Source organism: Dasypus novemcinctus, chromosome 5 (assembly GCF_030445035.2).
Source record: "Dasypus novemcinctus isolate mDasNov1 chromosome 5, mDasNov1.1.hap2, whole genome shotgun sequence".
Classification (NCBI taxonomy): Eukaryota; Metazoa; Chordata; class Mammalia; order Cingulata; family Dasypodidae; genus Dasypus; species Dasypus novemcinctus.
The window spans coordinates 119,647,215-119,670,092 of record NC_080677.1 but is presented as its reverse complement, the minus strand read 5'-3'; the positions used below and the strand labels follow the sequence as shown (position 1 = coordinate 119,670,092).

The window sequence follows — 22,878 nt, the reverse complement described above, 5'->3', positions numbered from 1 at the left end:
AGCCCAGAGGAACAGAGCAGTTTACAAACATAATCAGTATTTCTTTTTGGAATTCATCAGTAATAACAAACTGCTACAGATTGCAAACAATTACATGAGAATAACTATTGGTAAACCAGTATGTGAAACAAATTCTTTCCCTTAGGACAATTAAATAATTCACATACCATTCCTTAGCTACCTTTCTTTCCCTTTCTTCTTTCTCTCTCTCTCTTATTTGGAGGCAAAATTTACAAACAATGAAATGCACAGATATTAAGGGTACAATTCAATGAAGTTTGACAAATGTCTAAACTATTGTAGCCAACACTCCAGTAGAGGTACAAAACATTTTCACCCACCCACCAAGCCCCCCCCCAAAAGTCCCTCATGCCCCCTTCCTGTCAGTCCTTACCCCATATAAGCCATAATGATTGTTCTGACTTCTTCACCAAAGATTAGTTTTGCCTGATCTTGATACTCAATGGAATCAGGTGGTCTGCACTCTTGTATCTGACTCCTTTCCTTCACCACTATGTTATTGAGATTCATCTATGTTGTTCTTGACTCCTGCTATAGAATGTGCATGAGTTTTTTAGGGTAGGTGTCCAGGAAGGGAATTACAGGGAGGTATGCTGGGTGCATCTTCAGTTCTGTTAGATCATGCCAAATTGATTATGCCAGTTTCCACCACCATTAGCAATGGATAGAGAATGTTCCACATTCTCCCTAACATTTGGTACATTTGATATTGTCTGACATCTAAACTTTTCCCAATCTGGGGGATTTCTTTTGTTTTTTTTTTTAAGCGGTACCAGGGATGGAACCTGGGCTGGGTCCTCATATATGGGTAACTGGCACTTGAGTTACATCTGCCCCCCGCCCCCTTATTTTTGTTTATTTCTCAGTCTTGAGGGATTTGGGATGATGTCTACCCTGACTGCTTCCAGCTGAGAAGGGACATAGATATTATGGGGCAAAGAAATGGAATTGTTTTGCTTGTAGTTGAAGATACTCCTTATTTTGGGGATGGGAGTGGTCCATCATCATCATTTTGTTAGTAGTCCAGGGCAGGCGCAAAGAACGGGAGAGTAGAAATTGTCTGCAACTCTGCTGGGTTTCAGGGCTCATCCAGTATATGAACAATCCGAAGGTTTAAGTCTGTGAGAAATATACTCAAGATACACTGAAAACTATAAGTTCAAATAAAAGAAGTAGAGGAACCATGATGAGGGGACTTTTATAAATGAGTTTAACTATGTTATATTGGGGAAGTAGATTTTTATATATTCCCAAATAGGGTCCCCGGGGGAGAAGTTGATTTCTTGAGGCCTTGGGGCTTGCCTGTGGAGTCTGGAGGTCCCTAGAGCCCTTGGGAGCACTTTTGTTTGAGGTTTTGTTTACTGTGGCAGTTTGTGAAATCTGCCTGAGACCTGCATGAGCTAAACTCCAGAATGACATCCTGACTCACTTTGAAATCTCTTAGCCATAAAAACTATTTTATTTAATATTTCCCCCTTTTGGTAAAGGTCTTTTTCTAAGTAAGAACACATGTTTCACATTTATTTGTTAATGAGATGAATTACTTTACTTTTCTAACATTAAGTCTATCTGCATTTTATGTATTTATGTAGTGCTGAATCTGGATTGCCACTACTTGGTATAAGATTTTTAGATTTTGGAATTTACGTTTGCGTAAGCTTGGTCTTACTCAAAAGTGTTTCATATTATCATTTAAAAAATTTTTTAAAAATTATTTTTATTAAACTATTTTTTTTAAGATACATAAATCACAAAAAATGCTATATTAAAAAATATAAGAGGTTCCTACATACCCCACCTTCCACCCTCCTCGATTATCTTTATCTGGTTTTTATATAAGGAACTTTACCTCATAAAAAATAAGTTTGAGATGATTACTTCTCTTTCTATTCTCTAAGAAAAAAGGTATCTACAAATTGTTTTCCTGAATAATCATTTTTCTATAAAAATATTTAGGCTTAAAAATCTAGCATACTAGGATTAAAATTACAATTCCTTTACAAGACAAAGGGTTCCAAAAATTTCTTTGTAAATTAAGGTGAAACATTTAAAAATAATTTCCTTTAAAATTAGGAGGGAACAAAAGAAGAATATTTAATTTGTGAAGATTTTAAACTACTGACTCAATTTCTTTCATTGTTATGGGGCCATTCAGGTATGCTGTTTTTCCTTGAGTCAGCTTTGGAAAGTTTATGTGCGTATATATATGTATTTTTTTTTTTAAAGATTTATTTATTTATGTATTTCTCCCTCCCCCCCTTGTCTGTTTGCTGTGTCTCCTTCTTTTGTCCGCTTCTGTTATTGTCAGCGGCATGGGAAGCTGTGTTTCTTTTTGTTGCGTCATCTTGTGTTAGCTCGCCGTGTGGGCGGTGCCATTCTTAGGTAGGCTGCACTTTTTTTCACGCTGGGAGGCTCTCCTTACTGAGCGCACTTCTTGCGCATGGGGCTCCTCTATGTGGGGACACCCCTACGTGGCACGGCACTCCTTGCGTGCATCAGCACTGCGCTTGGGCCAGCTCCACACAGGTCAAGGAGGCCTGGGGTTTGAACCGCAGACCTCCATGTGGTAGATGGACGCCCTAACCACTGGGTCAAGTCCGTTTCCCTATATATGTATTTAAAATTTTTTTTCTAGTAACATATACAATCTAAAATTTCATCTTTTAACCGCATTCAAATATGTAATTCAGTGGCATTAATTACATTCACAGTTTGTGCTACCATCACCTCCATCTGTTAACCAAAACTTTTCCGTCATTCCAAACAGAAACTCTGGACCACTTAGCATTAACTACCATTCCTTACCGCTGTTCCAGCCCCTGGTAACCTCTAGTTTCTGCTCTGAGAGTTGGCTTATTCTAATTATTTCGTATCACTGAGAACGTTCAATTTTTGTCCATCTGTGTCTGGCTTATTTCACTCAACATGATGTCTTCATGGTTCATCCAAGTTGTCTCATGTATCAGAACTTTTTATTTATTTATTAAAGATTTATTTTTTATTTCTCTTCCCTCCCCCCCCCCCCCAATTGTCTGCTGTGACATTCGCTGTGTTATCTTCTGTGTCTGCTTATATTCTTGTCAGCGGCTCCCAGAATCAGTGTCTTGTTTTGTTGCGTCATCTTGCTCCGTCAGCTCTGTGTGTGTGTCCGCCATTCCTGGGCAGGCTGCACTTCCTTTCGCGCTGGGCGACTCTCCTTACGGGGTGCACTCCTTGTGCATGGGGTTCCCCTACACGGGGGACACCCCTGCGTGGCATGGCACTCCTTGTGTGTGTCAGCACTGCGTGTGGGCCAGCTCATCACATGGGTCAGGAGGGTTTGAACCATGGACCGCCTATGTGGTAGGTGGATGCCCTATCTGTTGGGCCAAAATGCTTCCCAGAACTTTTTATTTTTATGCAGAAAAAGATTCCATTGTATTTATGTACCAAATTTTGTTTACCCATTTGTTTGGTGGACCCTTGGCTTGCTTCTACTTTTGGGCAGTTGTGAATTAATGCTGCTTTGAACATTGGTATGGAAATATCTGCTCAAGACCCTGCATTTCATTTCAGTCCCACCTAGAAGTGGAATTGCTGGGTCCTATGGTAATTATATACTTTGAGACCTTTCAAATTCTGTTTCATAGTAGCTGCACCATTTTACATTCCTACCAACAATGAGTGAGTATTCCTATTTCTCCACATCCTTTCTAACACTTGTAATTTTGTTTTTTTAATAGTGGCCATTCTAGTGGGTGTGAAACAGTATCTCATTGTGGTTTTGATTTGCATTTCCCTAATAGTTAATGATGTTGTACTCTCTAGCCATTTGTGTATCTTCTTTGTAGAAAGGTCTGTTTAAGTCTTTTTGCCCATTTAGTAATTGGGTTGTTTGTCTTTTTGTTGTTGAGTTGTAGGACTTCTTTATATGTTCTGGATACTAAACCCTTCTTAGATATGTGATCTCCAAATATTTTCTCCCATTGTGCAGATTGTCTTTTTACTTTATGACAAAGTCTTTTGCATAAAAGTTTCAAATTTTGCTGTGGTTCCTGTAGCAGCTTGGCATTATTTATGAATTCCAAAAATAGATATTGGATTGTTTGCAAACTGGTTTGTTCCTGAGGGCATATTAGATTGTATTGGAGTCAGAGGTTTCACTTCTACTTGATTAAATTGTGATTAAGGCTTTGATTGGGCCATGTCACAGAGAAAACCACATGGCAGAGCAGACTGGAGTTTGATGCTGGAGTTTTAATGCTGGAGCTCTGAGAAGTAAATACACAGAGAAGCAGATACATCAGGAAAGAGCGAAGGCTCCATTAAACATGGCAGAGGCCCTGGGAAGAGAGACAAGCAGTTAGCTTGATAGTTTACATCTGGCCTTGTGGAGAGAAGAGAGCAGCTGAGCCTAGAGAGAACCGAGTCGGGGAGAGAGAGATGAGACTTACTACAACCTGCAGCAGATATTGGAAGGCACTGGAACCACAGAGCCTTAAGAGAAAGAGGAAGACCAACCCTTGCAGATGTTGGCAGCTATCTTTCTCCAACACGTGGCAACAGACTTTGGTGGGGGAAGTAACTTAACACTCTATGGCTTGGTAACTGTAATCTGCCCCAAATAAATACCCTTTTATAAAAGCCAACAGATTTCTGGTATTTTGCATTAGCACTCCTTTGGCTAATACAATCCCATTTATCTGTTTTTTTCTTTTGTTGCTTGTGCTTTGGATGTAAAGTCTAAGAAACTATTGCCTATCACAACGTCATAAAGATATGTCCTTATGTTTTCTGCTAGGAGTTCTATAGTTCTGGCTCTTATATTTAAGTCTCTGATCTATCTTGAATTTATTTTTGTATATGGTGTGAAATGGAGGTCCACTTTCATTCTTTTGCTTATGGAGATTGTTTTCCCAACACTATTTTGTTAAAGAGACTATTCTTTCCCAATTGAGTGGATTTGGTACCCTTGTCAAAAATCAGTTGGCCATAAACATGAAGGTTGATTTCTGAATTCTTTTTTTTTTCCCAGTGTCCTGTGCTTCCTTTGTGTGTGTGTGTATACACTAATGCTTTATTTTAAAAAAAAATTTTAAATTAATAGAACACAAGGAATGTTACATTAAAAAACATAAACAAAAAATATGAGGTTCCCATGTAACCCACTCCCCACTCCCCACCACATCATTTTTGTAAATTGTATTTTTTTGAAGATATATTCATAACAAAAAAACTGTTACATTAAAAAATATAAGCAGTTCCTGTATATCCCCCACCCCCCCATACCCCACTCCTCCTACACCAACAACCTCCCTCATCATTGCGGCACCCTCATCACACTCAGGGAACACATTTTGGGGCACTGCTGCACTACACAGATAATAATTTACCCTGAATTCTTAATTTTATTCCATTGGTCTTCACATCTGTCCTTGTGACAGTACCATGCTGTTTTTATTACTGTGCTTTGTAATAAGTTTTAAGATTGGTAAGTGTGAGTCTTCCAGCTTTGTTCTTTTTCAAGATTATTTTGGCTCTTTGGGGCTTCTTATCCTTCCATGTAAATTTGATGATTGGTTTTTCCATTTCTGCAAAATAGTTGTTGGAATTTTTATTGGGATTGCATTGAATCTGAAATCGCTTTGGGTAGAATTGACGTCTGAACAATAGTCTTCCAATCCACGAACATGGAATTTCCTTCCATTAATTTAGGTCTTCTTTGATTTATTTAAGCAAGTTTTTTAGTTGTACATGTATACGATCTTTACATCCTTGGTTAAATTTATTCCTAGATATTTTTTTCTTTTACTTGCTATTGTAAATGGAGTTTTCTTGATTTCCTCTTCAGATTGTTCATCCCTAGTGTATAGAAAGACTACTGATTTTTATGTGTTGATCTTGTATCCTGCTATTTTGCTAAATTCGTTAGCTCTAGTAGCTTTGTTGCAGGTTTTTCAGAATTTTCTATATATAGGATCATGTCATCTTTAATTAGGGAGAATTTTGCTTCTTTCTAATTTGGATACCTTTAATTTCTTATTCATCCCTAATAGATCTGGCTACCACTTCCAGTACAGTGTTGTCTAATAATGGTAATAGCGGGCTTCTTTGTCTGTCTTCCTGATTTTAGGGGGAGGGTTTTCAGTCTTTGACCATTGAGTATGATATTAGCTGTAGGTGTTTCATATATGCCCTTTATCATGTTGAGGAAGTTCCCTTTCGTTCTTAGTTTTCTGAGACTAAAGAAGGGGTACTGGATTTTGTCAGATGTCTTTCCTGCATCATTTGAGGTGATGTGCTTTTTCCTTTGTTCTCTTAGTGTAGTGTATTATATTAATTGATTTTCTAATGTTAAACCACCCTTGCATACCTGGAATAAATCCCATTTGATCATGAGGTATAATTCTTTTAATATGTTTTTGAATTTGTTGTGCTAGTAATATATTGGAAGATTTTTGCATCTATTTTCATAAGGGATTTGGTCTATAATTTTCCTTTTTTGCTGTATCTTATCTGGGTGATGTTGGCCTAATAGAATGATTTAGGAAGTGATTCTTCCTCTTCAACTTCCTGAAAGAATTCCAACAGGATTGATGTTATTTCTTTTTGGAATGTTTGTTAAAATTCACTGAAACCATCTGGTCCTGGAAGATTTGTTGGAAGGTTTTTGATTTACTGACTGATTCTCTTAACTTGTTTTATATGAGATCCTCTATTTCTTCTTTTTTTAAAAAAATTATTTATTTTGTCTTTATTTTTTTTAATATTACATTAAAAAAATATGTGGTACCCATATACCCCCCCCCTCACCCTACTCCTCCACCCATAACAACAACCTCCTCCATCATCATGAGACATTCATTGCATTTGGTGAATACATCTCTGAGCACCACTGCACCTCATGGTCAGTGGTCCACCCCATAGCCCACACTCCCACAGTCCTCCCAGTGGGCAATGGGAGGACATATAATATCCGGTAGCTGTCCCTGCAGCACCACCCAGGACACCTCCAACCCCTGAAAATGCCCCAACATCACATCTCTTCCTCCCACTCCCTACCCCCAGCAGCCACCATGGCCACTTTCTCCACATCTATTTCTTCTTGAGCCAGTGTAAGTAATTTGTGTGTTTCTTGAAATTTGTACATTTTGTATAGGCATATACTTGTTCATAGTATCCTATTATAATCCTTTTTATTTCTGTGTGATTAGTAGTAATGTCCCTGTTTTCATTTCTGATTTTATTTGTGCCCTCTCTTTTTTTCTTTTCCATTCTAGCTAAAGGTGTGCTGATTTTTTATCTCCTCAGAGAAATAGCTTTTGGTTTCATTTATTGTCTCTCTTTCTCTCCCTTTTTAAAAAATATTTATTTAATTAATTTCTCCCCACCCCTTCGTTATTTGCACTTGCTGTTTGTCTTCTTTTTAGGGGGCACCAGTAACTGAACCTGGGATCTCCCATGTAGGAGGGAGTCACCCAATCATTTGAGCCACCTCTGCTCCCTGCTTGTTATGTTTCTCATTGTGTTTCCTTGCTGTGTCTCTTCACTTGGTCATCTTGCTGCATCATTTGTTGCATCAGCTTACTGTCTTGCTCATCTTCTTTAAGAGGTACCAGGAACCAAACCAGAACCTTCCATGTGGTAGATAGGCACCCAACTGCTTGAGCCACATCTGCTTCCCTCTGTTATTTTTTTTTATTCTCTATTTCATCTATGTCCGTTCCAATCTCTGTTTCTTTCCCTCTGCCATCTTTAGTTTTAGTTGGCTCTTATTTTTCTGGTTCCTCTGGATGTGAGTTTAGGTCACTCATTTTAAGTTTTCCTTTTTAATGTAAGCATTTATAGCTATAAGTTTCCCTCTCAGCAGTGCCTTTGCTGCATCCCATAAGTTTTGGTAGATTGTATTTTCATTTTCATTAGCCTCAAGATACTTCCTGGGAAGCCGATGTGGCTTAGCTGATCGAGTGTCCACCTACATATGGGAGGGTTCAGGTTTCAGACCCCAGGCCCTCCTGACCCATGTGGTAAGCAGGTCCACGCACAAAACTGCCATGTGCAAGGAGTGCTTTGCCACACAGGGGCGCCCACACACAAGGAGTGCACCCTGCAAGGAGAGCCGCCCCTCATGAAAAAAGTGCAGCCTACCCAGGAGTCGTGCTGCACACACAGGGAGCTGACGCAGCAAAATGACATAACAAAAGAGCCATGCAGTTTCCTGGTGCCACCGAGGGTGCATGCAGGCACAGAAGAACATACAGCGAGTTGACACAAAGAGCAGACAACGTGGCGGGGTAGGAAGGGGAGAGAAATAAATAAAATAAATCTCTAAAAAAAAAAAAACTTCCTAATTTCCCTTTTGATTTTTTCCTTTGAGTCATTGTTTTTAAGAGTGTGGGATTTAATTTCCACATATTTGTGGATTTCCCAATTTTCCTTCTGTTACTGATTTTTAGCTTCATTCTGCTGTGGTTAGAGAATATGTATTGTATGATTTCAATATTTTTAAACTTACTTAGATTTGTTTTGTGACCTAACATAAGGTCTTTCCTGGAGAATGATCCATGTTCTCCCAGAGAAAAATGTGTGTTCTACTCCTGTTGTGCTAAATATCTATATATGTCTAGTTTGTTTAGGATATCTTTCAAGTCCAATTTTTCCTTGATCTTTTGTCTAGATCTTCTATTATTGAAAAATGGTATATTGAAGTCTCCTACTATTTCTTCCTTCAAATCTGACAATATTTGCTTCATTCATTTTGGGACTATGCCTTTTGGTGCATACATATTTAAGATTATGTTTTCCAGTTGAGTTGACCCCTTTATTAGTATATAATGATCTTCTTTGTCCCTTACAACAGTTTTTGACTTAAAGTATATTTTATTCAATGTTAGTATAGCTACCCCAGCTCTCTCTTAGTTACTATACACACGGCATATCTTTTTTTTCCTATCCTTTCACTTTCAATTTACTTGTTTCTTTGACTTTAAGTTGAGTCTCTCATAAATAGGATGTAGTTGGGTCATGATTTTTTCTCCATTCTGCCAATCTCTGCCTTTTGACTGGAGAGTTTAATCCATTTACATTTAAAGTAACTAATAATTGCAGGACTTCTGCCATTTTGCTCTTTGGTCTTTAAGCCTTATACCTTTTTTGTCCCTCCATTAATACCTATTCTAATACTTATTTTATTTTATTTTTGGTAGAATACTGTTTTTTGTCCTTTCTCATTTTTTCAGTATATATTTTTCAGATAGTCTCTTTGTAGTTACCATGGAGCTTAAATTTAACATCCTGTATGTATAACAGTCATATTTGACTAGATACCAACTTAACTTCAATAGTAGATACAAACATTGTTCTATACCCTTTCATCCCTACACATTTTTGTTTTACTTGCTACAGATTATATCTTTTTACATCGTATGTCTCAGATCATAGATTTATTATTACTTTGTATGCATTTGCACTTTAGAACCTGTAAAAAGTAAAAAGGGAGTTACAAACCAAAAAAACACAATATTTTATTACTGACATTTATAATTACCTATATTGTTGCCCTTACCAAAAGTCTTTATTTCTTTATGCTGCTTTGATCCACTGTCTATTCTTTTCCATTTAGTCTGAAGAACTCCCTTTAGCATTGCTTATAGAGCAGGTCTGAGGTGACAAACTTCTTCAGCTTTTTCAAAATCTTGAGAATGTCTTATCTCTCCCTCACTTTTAAAAGGCAGTCTTGTTGGATATAAAATTCTTGCTTGGAAACGGTTTTCTTTCAGTACTTTAAATATTTCATTTCACTGCCTTCTTGTCTTCACAGTTTCCGATGTGCATTCAGCACTTAATCTTATTGGAACTCCCTTGGACATTGTAGCAATTTGGCATTGTTTATGAATTCCAAAAATAGATACTGGATTATGTTTGTAAACAGGTCTATTCCTCTGGGTGTGTTCCCTTTTGACTGTATTAAGTTCAGAGGTTTTACCCTAAAGAGTCCAACTCAAAGTACTATCAGAGGTACTTTCTTACCCAAAGTATGTTGCCACATGTTGAAGCAAGATGACAAGTGATATCTGCGAGGGTTCAGCCTTCCTTCTTCCTCTTAAAGATCTGTGGTCCTGGTTTCTTCTGGCTTCAGCTCTAAACTGGCATAAGGCTCATCACTCTGGGCTTCTCAGCTGCTCTTTTCTCTTCAGCTGCAATCAGGCTCATCTCTTCCCAGGGCTTCTGCTGTGTCTGTGGAGCTATCTCTCTTCCTTTGTGTTCTGTTTCTATGTGTTTCTACTTCTATGTTCTTGATTGAGTGTCCTTTTATATAGCCCACCAAAGGGGAGAGGATTCAGCCTTGCATACCCTAAGGATTTGGTCAAACCAAAGCTCTCATTTTGATTTAAGCAAAGGTAAAGAATTTAGCACAAAGAGAAACAGACCAGTTTATAGACATAATCGATATCTCTTTTTGGAATTCAATAATATCAAACTGCCACACTTCCTTTCATGGATCCTTTTTGTACTTTCAGTTCATCTTAGAATTTGCATTAGTTAGAGTCTGGTGGAGAACGTACTTTCTGTTTTTCAAAGTATCCTTTATGGGAAGAGGATGTGGCTCAAGTGATAAGGCCTCTCCGCCTACCATATGGGAGGACCCAGGTTCAATCCCTGGGATCTCCTGGTGAAAAAGAAGAGAAAGCGTGCCTGCGTGGTGAGCTAGTGCCCACATGGTGAGCTGAGTGCCCATGTGAGTGCCCGTGGGGTGAACCAGTGCCCGCGCAAGTGAGTCATGCAGCAAGATGATGATGCAACAAAAGAGAAACGAAGGGGAGAGTCAAAGTGGAGTGCATCAGAGACCAGGAACTGAGGTGGTGCAATTGACAGGGAACCTCTCTCAACATCAGAGGTCTCCAGGATTGAATCCCTCTGAATCCTAGAGGAGAAAGATGAGAAGAGAAGACAAAAAAGAGGAATAGTTACAGAAGATCACCCAGCAAATGGACACAGCAAAAACAGGGTGGGGTGGGGGAGGGGAGAAAAGTGTCCTTTATTTCATCCTCATTCTTCATTGGGGATTTTCTCTTAATGCTTAGAAGTTATTATTCCATTGTTTCTGACTTGCATGGCTTCTATTTAGAAGTTAGCTGTCACTCAAAATGTAGCTTATCTGTTTTTCCCCTTGGGCTGTTTTAATATCTTGTTGTTTAGTGTTCTGCAGTTTCACTAAGATCTGCCTAGGTGTGGATTTAATTTTAATTCTACTTGTAAATTGATTTTTTGAGTCAAAGGTTTTATATTTAATCAATTCTAGAAGCTTCTAAGCATGATCTCTTAAAGTTTATTTCTCTCCCGTTATCACTATTATCTTCTGGACCTCCGATTAGGCATATGTTAAGATCTCACTTTATTTTTTATGTATCTCTTAAGTTCTCTTTTATTTCCCTACTCTATTTAAGGAAAATTTCTTCACCTTAGCATCCCTGTTCACTTACTCAACCTTGTCTGAGATAAAATTTGTCCCATCCACTGTGGTTTTTTATTTCAGATACGATACTATTTACTTTAAAAAGTTCTACTTTTTTTCCTTCAAATTTACTTGTTCAGCTCTTTTAGTCTCTTGATCCTTACTCACAATTTTGCTACCCAATTTAATTTTTTAAAACACTTCTTCTATACTATATTAGTCAGCCAAAGGGGTGCTGATGCAAAGTACCAGAAATCAGGTGGTTTTTTTAAAGGGTATTTATTTGGGGTAGAAACTTACAGTTGCCAGGCCATAAAGCATAGTCACTTCCCTCAACAAAGTATTTTGCCACTTGTTGCAGCAAGATGGCTACTGATGTCTGCAAGGGTTCAGGCTTCCTCTTCCACTTAAGGCTCTGCGGCCCTAGTTTCTTTCAATATCAGCTGTAGGCCGGAATAAGTCTTGTTTCTTTCTTGGTGCTCATTTCTCTCCGCGCTCAGCTGCTCTGCTCTCTCCACAAGGCCAGCTGTAGACTATCAGGCTGATACCTCATCTCTCTTTCTGGGGCTTCTGCTGTGTCTAATGGAGCCTTCTCTCTTTCCTCACATATCTGCTTCTCTGTGTATTTACTTCCTGGGCCTCCAGCATTAAAAACTCTAACTTTCTCTTCTGCCATGTTGTTTTCTCTGAGTCCCCGCCCACCAAGGGGGCAGGACTCAGTGACCTACTGACATGGCCCAATCAAAGTCTTAATCATTATTTAATCAAGTAAAAGTGAAAACCCTGAATCCAGTCCAACCTAATCCAAAGGAGCAGACCAGTTTACAAACATAATCCAATATCTATTTTTGGGATTGATAAAAATAACAAACTGCTACACATACTGTATATTTGCCCCTGATAACTGTCATGTGTGTAGACTTTGATGGTTTTGGTTTGTTTTTATTGACTTTGACTCATAGTTGTGTTTTTTTATGATACCCTCCATTGAATTTATTTTTTTCCTTTATTCTTAAATGTTACATTAAAAAAATATGAGGTCCCCATATATCCCCCACCACCATCACCCCACTCCTCCCACATTAACAACCTCTCTCATCATCATGGCACATTCATTCCATTTGGTGAATACATTTTGGAGCACTGCTGCGCCGCATGGGTAGTGGTTTACATTGTGGTTTATACTCTTCCGCAGTCCACCCAGTGGGCCATGGCACGAAATACAGTGTCCAGCATCTGTCCCTGCAGTAACACCCAGGACAACTTCAAGTCCTGAAAATACCCTTACTCATAGTGTTTTATTTCTACATGTTTTATGATTTATTTGATTGTGAGCTCATGTTTTAAACTTTATCTGTGGAAATTCTTTTGAGGCCTGGGTTGAAGATATAAACCTCCAGAGAGGTTGTGTTTGCCTCTCTGGGCCTTACCACTTTACATCTTTTAAAAAATTAAATCTTATCCCGTAGTCTGTTAGTTTCTTATATGTCATTGAAAGAGAATCAGCATAAAACCTTTAGAGACCCAGCTTGTGGTTTGTGAATGTTCAGGGAGGAATTTTTTGCTCCTTTATCTGTGATGATGGATGCAGATGCAGGGAAATTCCTTTGCTGACTCTTTGTAAGTCAGATTCCTTTACCTTGCCTCCCTTTTAAAGGGTATGTAGCTTTTGAGGACCTTGACTTTTATGCAGAAATATCTCTTTTGATTTGACTCCCTTCCTTACTCAGGCCCTACATTTTCTCTCTCGTTTCTACTTTGCTGTTAAAAACAGGGCTCTTTGTTATTTCTCATTGACACTGCCCTTGTATAGCCACTTGCTTTACTATCTACTTACCTCTCTGGTTTTAGGCAGTAGAGCATTTATTTTTTTTATTTTTATTTATTTTTATTTTTTTTTATTTTTAATTTTATTTTTTATTGACTTTGTAATAATATTACATTAAAAATATATATGTTAGGTCCCATTCAACCCCATCCCCCCACCCCCCCTTCCCCCCCCAACAACACTCGTTCCCATCATCATGACACATCCATTGGATTTTGTAAGTACATCTTTGGGCACCTCTGCACCTCATATACATTGGTTCACATCATAGCCCATACTCTCCTCCATTCCATCCAGTGGGCCCTGTGAGGATTTACAATGTCCGGTGATTGCCTCTGAAGTACCATCCAGGGCCGCTCCATGTCCCAAAGACGCCTCCACCTCTCATCTCTTCCTGCCTTTCCCCATACCCTTCGTCCACTATGTCCACTTTTCCCATTCCAATGCCACCTCTTCTATGTGGACATTGGATTGGTTGTGTCCATTGCACCTCTATGTCAAGAGGAGGGTCAGATTCCACCTGGATGCTGGATGCAATCCTCCCATTTTCAGTTGTAATCACTCTAGGCTCCATGGTGTGGTGGTTGTCCTTCTTCAACTCCATCTTAGCTGAGTGTGGTAAGTCCAATAAATCAGATTGTAGGTGCTGGAGTCTGTTGAGGCTCAGGATCTGGCTATCACATTGTCAGTCCAGAGATTCAAATCCCCTAAATATATATCTTAAACCCCAACATTAACTGCACCTCCAGCACATTGGCATGAAAGTCTTATGAAGGGAGATCCCATCTGAGTCCAGATTCATCACACATAAACACCATTTCCAAAGAGGGGCCATCTGCCCTGGTAGTTAACCCCATCGGCCATGACCATAACTCCCGTGGGTCTCTTTAGCCCTCAAAGGAACCAATATCTGGGGGTTGTTTCTGCTTTATCTGTCTCTCTGACTCTGCTCAGTTGTGCATGAGGGCAAACCTTCTGCCAGCCTCCAGACTCTTTTTTAGAAACTCGTAGCCATATAAACTCATTTCTCCTTTCCATTTCCCCCTTACTTTAGGTCAAACAGCATTTTAAAGTCATGGTATTTTATGTAGACATGGATATTCTGCTGATCCGCATTGAACCTTCCGTATAAGGTCATTTTCCAGTTGCATCATCAGTTGGTAGTTGATAGTGGTCCCTCGTTGCCAGGGAGGCTCATCCCCGGGTGTCATGTCCCACGCTGGGGGGAAGGCATTGCATTTACATGCTGAGTTTGGCTTCGAGACTGGCCACATTTGAGTAACATGAAGGCTGACAGGAGGAAATTCCCAGGCACAAAGTTGTTCTAGGCCTTGTTCTTATTTTGGGTTTATCAGCTCACAAGCATAGTCATTAGCATCAGGGGCTCACTGTTGAACCCTCACTCCCTCCCGGTCCCCGCCACTGTACCTGGGAGACTGTCGCTGCTCCCCTAGGGACCACGACAGAGCACCACTGGCCAGGAACCCAGTACCCCCCCTACTGTGGTTTTTAATTGTTGCCACTATGAGTATATCCAAACATTACCATGCACCCTGGACATATGTTCTGTACAGCTCCCTGTCAGCCATATATCACCTGTCATTGGTACCCCATACCAGTATCCCTCCATTGCCATTGTTGAAACACTCTGTGATCCAGAACTCCCCGAAATTTGAAGCCCAATATAATTTCATGGTCCCTTCCTAGGGAATGGCATATAGCGATGAGCAGTAGAGCATTTAGAAAGGGAGTCTTATCCTAGTGGTTAAGAGTCAGGCTCTACGGCCAAACTGCTTGACTTAACCCCCAGGTTTACAACCTATTAGCTGTTAGACCTTGGATAGGTTTCTTAACCTTTCTGTTTTCCATCTGTAAAATGGGGAGAATAGTCTCAACCACATAGTTAGGAAGTCTAAATTTGTTAGTACACATAAAGTACTTAATACAGGTTTAGAGTAATGAAAACGTTCTAAAATTGAGGTGATGACAGAACACCTCTAATCAAAATGAGAGCCACTCATTGTACACATTGAATGGGTTTTACAAAGCATGGGACTGTATAATTCCATGTGAACCTTTTGGTGGAAGATGGACTGTCATTTAACAGAACAAAATGAGAATGTTCTCTCATGAACTATAACAAATATATAATACTAGTACAGGGTGTTAATTATTGGGTAAGTTGGTGGGAAAATACAACAAATATAAGATATTAGCTATAGGTAGTAGTAATATTTTGACAATGCTCTTTCATAGTTTGCTAAAAATGTTTTACAACAATGCAAGGTGTTAGTTGTGGGGTGATATATGGGAGCCCTGTTTGTTTTGTAAGTCACAAGTTTTACTATAAACTTATTATTTATGTATGTTCATGTATGAATAATATACTTCAATTTAAAAAACTTTTAATGAAAATACTTAGTATAGGATCTGGCTCACAGTAAACACTCAGTATATGTCAACTGCTGTTATTTTTAGCCTCTAAGGATTTCTCTTTCTTTTCTGCCAGCTCAGTGGAACATTTTTTAAAAGAATATTTTAAACAATGTTTTTCTACATTTTATATAGAAGGAATTTTCAGGATAACTGATCTTTCATTTTACCTTGGTTTTAAAATTTTTGTACATCAAAACTGATCTTAAAAAACCACTTTTCCCCCATGGCAACATAAAAAAATATGCATATCACATTTATGTTGGCATTTACCAGCCTTAAGTTTTAGAATCGCAAGTGAAAATTGAGGGGGTTGGATTTGTGTTCATTTGGCTGGTCATTTTTTGTGTTTGCAGGGTCCTGTGTGCTGAGTCAGTCAAGAACCTGCACTTTGATTGTCTGGACTTTGACTCCATGTTGTACGGCAGTGCCCAGGCTCGCCGCCTGTCCACGGCCTCCTCGGTCACAAAACCTCCACACTTCATCCTCACAACCCAGTGGATTTGGTACTGGAGTGATGAGCTTGGTTCTTGGCAGGAATATGGAAGACAAGTAAGTGTGATGGAAAGAGAACAAGTGTTTTCTCCTGAGAATTTATGATAGAGGAGCCTTTCTAAATGTAACCTCGAGGATTGTTACAGAGAAAGTCCTTGGTGGACTCAAAAATACCTGTTTATGACACTCTTGCTTTTGGGGAATTACAGCAAAAATAAGTAATTTGGAGTACCTTTTTATGAGATTTCCTCTTTTTTTTTTTAAAGATTTATTTATTTCTCTCCCCTCCCCCCTCCCACTCCAGTTGTCTGTTTTCCATGTCTATTTGCTGCGCCTTCTTTGTCCTCTTTTGTTGTTGTCAGTGGTACAGGAATCTGTGTTTCTTTTTTTTTCTTGCGTCATCTTGTTGTGTCACTTCTCTGTGTGTGTGGCGCCATTCCTGGGCAGGCTGAACTTTCTTTCACTCTGGGTGGCTCTCCTTACGGGGCGCACTCCTTGCACGTGGGACTCCCCTATGTGGGGACACCCCTGCATGGCAGGGCACTCCTTGCGCACATCAGCACTGCACATGGGCCAGCTCCACACGGGTCAAGGAGGCCTGGGGTTTTAACCGCGGACCTCCCATGTGGTAGACGGACGCCCTAACCACTGGGCCAAGTCCACCGTCCGAGATTTCCTCTTTAAATGATTAGATAGCTGCTATTGGCTACTGAGAACTGAATGACTGAAAATTGTAGTGAGATCATGTTTCTTCATTGGTTTGTGTTCAGTGGGGTAGAAAAATGCCTGTTTACTTGTTGAACAGGTAACTCCAGAGTGCCTGTGCTGTTTTTGTGGCTGTAGCATACATTTTAAGATTTTCTAAAGCTGGCTTTCTGAACTTTCTGTAATAGCAACTTTATAGAAGGTGGTCAAGTGTAAGAAAATTGATTTATACCAAGGACTGATTTGGATTCTGGAATGAGTAACTATTCCTGTCAATTATTTGAAGATGTCCATGGATGGAGCAGATTAAAAGGTCATTTTATGGTCACTTCTATGGGTACACATGTTAGGAGCACACTTTCCAAATTGCAAATTATAATATTTGGTCTGATAGATTTTTAAAATTCTTTTGGGTTGTAAAAAACTTTATTGAAGCTTAAGTTTTCTTGGTCTTAACTGCACTTAGAATATTTTCCCTCTGACAGTGCTTTAATATAAGCTCCCTGAGGGCAGGAGCTCTTTCTCTCTTTTGCCAATGATGTATCCTCCTGCCTAGAATGATTCTTGATACATAGTATGTACTAATAAATACACATTGATTGAATGAGAAAGGTAGTGCTGCCCCAAGACCTGCTGCTCACTTGGAGATCACCATTCTCAGCTGTCATTCATTGACTTAGGCCTCATTTTCCCTCTACTCGTTTATTCCCAACACCAGCCTTCTCTCATCTGCTTTTCCATCCTCCCTCTCTTCCTGTCATCTTCCTTCCCTCTAGGACATCCAGGTCTCTGCTTATTTGCCGTGTGAATCTTGTTCAGGGACTGTTGTAAAGCATGTAGCATTCGAGAGAGGTTCTCTAGCATCGCTCCAGGGCTGGTCAGGAGCATGAGGAAAGAGGCTGTATGCCGAGGACAGGATGACCTGCTAATCAAGTTCCATGGATCAGGCTTCTTGTGACAAGATGGAATAAAAGTTGGTGACAGATGCAGAGATAACTTACATTGTGTTGATTGATTTGTCGACTTCTGAGGTAGGGGTGGAGACAAGCTCCCTGCAAGCTGATGGGAAGATGGGGCCCTGAGGGCACCATGGACAAAACTGTGGTTCCGGAAGTGGCTTCCCAAACTGGGTTGTCACACTTTTGGGGACTGGGGAACAGGCAACACAGACTTAGAGTTTTCCCCTTTTCTTTTTTATGCTGTTGCTCCTTTATTACAACGTAGTCAGTTTAAGTCAAAAACTCTTTTAGAACAGTTTGAGAATTTGGGGAGATGAATTTTATGTATTGATATACCTGTGTTTTGGTGGGGTGTGGACATGGATGAGTGGGCTTCAGAGGACTGGTCTCATTTTGCACCATTAGCCTGACAGCGATTGCTCCATTCTAGTTGGTCATTTCCCACACACTTCTGACATAACCTGTATTTTGGTTGCTGCCTTGGCTTTCTTCTAATTGCCTGTTCAAAACACTTTTCTCTTGATTCTTAGAAAATTGAGGTTCTTTTCTGTTTGAGCTCAGGATTTACTCGAAGATTTCTGATCGTAGCTTCTTCCCCACCTAACAATCAGGTACATAAAGATATTCTTGTTCTCAACCCACCAAAATTTTCCTTCACTTCTTAGGTGTTGAGGTCCAGGATGCATTACTCTGTCCTGTATCCTTTTTAAATCATTCTATACAGGCTTCTCTTGTCAACTTATCTTTTGCATTCCTCCCTTTCTTATGCTGTCCTTTGCCTTTATCTAAAAGCCCAACACATCTTTGTTCTTCTGTACCCAAACTCTGAGGATCCCAAGGGACCCACCCATCACTGTTTGTTTATTTACTTTTTTTCTATCACTGTTTAAAAGGAAAGACTTCCATTTATTTTTTCCTCCACTTGCTGAAATGACTTCTACCCCCATTACTAGTTTATCTGTCAGTATTCATGGAACCGCCTATGCAGGTGGGCTCCAGCCAGACTGAAGGCAGAGAGCAGAGACCCATTTGCTATTCTAGCAGCCTTTCTGGCCTTTGCTGAGCCTGTTGCCCACTCCCTCTTAACTCCTGTCTCTCTGCCCTTCTCAGTGCTCCTCCTCTGTCTCCTTCTTGGGTGCCTTTTTTTCTACTCCCCTTTGTAAATGTTGGAGTTTCCCCAGGGGTCCTGCCCATACTCCGATTTTCCACTTGTGTGTTTGGGTGATCTCAAGGGTTCTTTGACAGTGGTGGCACTGTTGAAATCTCTAATCTCTAATTCCTCTTCAAATTTCAGATTTATGAATCTGTTTTTTGGTTTTTTTAAAAGATTTATTTATGTATTTATTTCTCTCCCCTTCTCCCCCCGACGCCAGTTGTCTGTTCTCGGTGTCTTATTTGCTGTGTGTTCTTTGTCCGCTTCTTTTGTCAGTGGCACGAGAATCTGTGTTTCTTTTTGTTGCATCATCTTGTTGTGTCAGCTCTCCATGTGTGCGGTGCCATTCATGGGCAGGCTGAACTTTCTTTTGTGCTGGGCAGCTCTCCTTATGGGGCGCACTCCTTGCGCGTGGGGCTCCCCTATGCGGGGGACACCCCTGCGTGGCACGGCACTCCCTGTGCGCATCAGCACTACGCATGGGCCAGCTCCACAAGGGTCAAGGGAGCCTGGGGTTTGAACTGCCGGACCTCCCATTTGATAGACGGACACCCTAACCATTGGGCCAAGTCTGCTTCCCAGATTTGTGAATCTAGATCCCTGCCTGATATTTCTCCTGGATGCCCTGTGCAAAGTTCAGAGCTGACCTGAACTAAACCTCATAGTTTACCTTCCATCCATTTTCCCCTGTACATGTTTCCTACCTCTGGGCCAGGAGCCTGGCAATCCTCTTAGACATCACCCTCTTGCTCACTGTCAAATCAGGACATCAAGACTAGATTTCACCATCAGAAATTATTTGTCTACACCTGCCCTTCTTCCTCACCCCTATCACACCTGAAGCCTTTCCTTGTCCTTCTGTTGCTGCTAACAGCCTCCTCATATGCTTCCTGGGGCTTTTGGTCTTTGCCGCTGCAAAGCCATCCATGTGCTGTAGCCAGAGAGACCTCTCTAACATGCTTTACCTCTGTGAAATACCCACTGGTATCTGTCCTTTGTCTTTGGAGTACCTTCTGGGTTCTTCATGTGGCTTTCAAGTCTCTTTTTGGCAGCCCTCGGCATCATCTGCCTTGCTGTGGTCTGTCCCTACATACCTCTGTGGCCTCACTGCTCTGCCCTCCTGAGTATCCCTCTAGCACAATTCACACATCCTGTGCTCTGATGCACAGTGAACACATGGCAGCTTTATTTTCTGATTTGGCCATTGCTCTAGGAGTCCTTTGGAGTCCTATCTGGGTGGGGGTCAACCTGGCTGCTGGCTTTTTGGGAACCTGGAGGGGCTTCCCTGTTCCTCAGACAGAGTTTGTTTGCATTATCTCCTTGTTTTCAGAGTGACTTTGCCCTCCCACTCTTAACCAGGCTCTGCCAGACTGGGGTCCTTCCAGTTCCATCTCTCCAGAGGGTAAATACCTTTGGGGTGCTGGTTGACTCTGACTGCTTCTTGTTCACGCTTTAAACAAGTCTTGGAGCTTCTGGGTGTCTCCAGTTCCCAAGCCTTTCTGGGTTCTTTGGTGCAAGGTGGTGAACCTCCTAGCTCAACACTCCCAGCAGGCACTAGGTTCAGCTTTCTTGGGTCTGGTAAATCACCACTTATTCATTTGTTTTCCTTCCATTTTGTTCAAAAATCTCATGTGCTATTGTCTGCATTTCCCATTCTTTGTCTTTATGGATTTATGCATTCCAAAATTCCTTTGCTATTGTTTTAATGAGATTTGAAGAAGATCTTTAAAAATTTTTTGTGGTAACATGTATATAAAACATAAAATTTGCCATTCTAACCATTTTTAAATGGACACTTCAATGGCATTAATTATATTCACAGTGTTGTGCTATATTCCCAGTATTGTACTACCATCACCACCATCCATTACCACCATTTCATCACCCCAAATGTTAGTGGAATGCTCTGGGTTGTAGGCTTCTAGGCTTTTGGCTATGTCACATGAAAGAATTTAAGGACATGCTGCCATAGGGTAGGCAAGGGAGTTAAAGAGTTTATTAAGAAACAAGAAAAGAAAAACAGTATGCAACTCCAGTCATGCTGCAGGGTGAGACGCATGTGTGGTGCTCCAGATTAGGATTTATAAAACCTTCCCTCTTCCCTCTTCATAATATTGATGGGGGGCCAGCTGTTTGCTGTTCTGATTGGTTGCCTTATGATCCCTGCCTGTTAGCTTTCAGTGGGCCAATAGGGAGGCTGTTGTTTGGAGGTATCCGGGGCCTCCCCTTGACCCCAGAAAGAGAAATGGGACCTTGTGGCCAGGGTCTTGGTGGGGGTTTTTCTGGCTTTATTTTTAGTAGCAGGGAGTTTCCTGGTGGAGTCTCCCAGCCATGTTCTCTGCTGGCTACGTTCTCTGCCCGGACCCATCTTGTGAGTTGTCTTTTCCCTATAGTAACCTGCCTCAGAAAGAGTAGTTCTGTACCCATTAAGCAGTAACTTCCCATTGTCTCCTTACTACAGCCCCTGGTAACCTCTAATATGCCTTCTGTTTCTGTGAATTTGCTTATTGTAGACATTTCATATAAGTGGTTTCTTACCATATTTCACTAAGATAATGCTTTCTAGAGGAGGGTTTTCTTTTTAACCTTGTTTGCCTGTAATTAATGGATTCTTCCTCATGTGTTTTCCCTCTATCTTTACAGGAATACAGAAATTTAACCTTGCTCTCTCTATAAATCTCTTCTGGTGTCTGAGGGTCTTGTCTGAGAAGGCTTTGGGTGTACAGGGGAGTCTCCTCTGTCTCTAAAGGCAGGGCGATTGGCATGGAGAGCCTCGTGCCTCTTGTCTCTCTGATCACTGCTTACCGTGCAGGTCTCTGCCCCTGTAGTACACAGCTGCTGTGGTCTGCTGCCTCTCCCTGGTCGGGGCTCATGGACCTCCCTGTTGCCTTGGCCCTCACTGATGCTGCATGTCCCCTTGACTTACAATTGGCACTTCAGCCACCTGCTGCTACAGGCCATGTGGGAACTTCTCCAGATGTCATCTTACTGGAGCCCCAAAGAGCTAAACTCAGAACCTTCCTTAGTTTAAAACACTGTGGCTGGCCATCGTTGATTTCTCCTTACAGACCTCCAGTTGGGGGATTTTATTTAAAAATTTTTGTTTTTTAGTTTCTGCTCTACTAGTTGCATCCCCTACCTCCAACTCCCCAAGGGATTTTTTTTTTTTAAGATTTATTTTTTATTTATTTCTCTCCCCTTCCCCCCCCACCCCAGTTGTCTGTTCTCTGTGTCCATTTGCTGCGTGTCTTCTTTTGTCCGCTTCTGTTGTTGTCAGTGGCATGGGAATCTGTGTCTCTTTTTGTTGCGTCATCTTGCTGCGTTCAGCTCTCCATGTGTGCGGCCCCATTCTTGGGCAGGCTGCACTTCCTTTCGCGCTGGGTGGCCCTCCTTATGGGGCACACTCCTTGTGCATGGGGCTCCCCTACGCGGGAGCACCCCTGCATGGCAGGGCACTCTTTGTGCGCATCAGCACTGCGCGTGGGCCAGCTCCATATGGGTCAAGGAGGCCCGGGGTTTGAACCGCGGACCTCCCATGTGGTAGACGGACGCCCTATCCACTGGGCCAAGTCTGCTTCCCTCCCCAAGGGATTTTGACTTAAGGTTTTGGGGGGTGGGAAGTGATATGTATCTGTTTTTCTTTGTTTCTCCCTACTCCTTGCTTAACTTCCTTACTTTACTCAGGCCAAAATGAGAAGGATTTCTCCCCCTTTTTTTTCCCTTTGATGTCCAGAAAGATATCTTTGCCTCCTATTCCATATTTTCTTCCTTTGCTATTCTAGCCTAACAGTGTAGCCTCGAGGTAAAGCAGGGTTCGCTGGTTCCCTCGCAATCTTGGTCATTCTCAGTA

At 40.9% G+C, this 22,878-nt stretch overlaps 1 protein-coding gene across 1 annotated transcript in view; it reads left to right on the top strand.

Annotated features, from left to right (window-relative positions):
* Window positions 1–22,878, top strand: part of PARP12 (poly(ADP-ribose) polymerase family member 12) — a 65,261-nt gene that overhangs the window by 21,973 nt on the left and 20,410 nt on the right. The window contains exon 6 of the mRNA XM_058297467.1: window positions 16,073–16,268. Coding sequence (XP_058153450.1) covers window positions 16,073–16,268 — 196 coding nt within the window. The remainder of the gene's footprint in view (window positions 1–16,072; window positions 16,269–22,878) is intronic.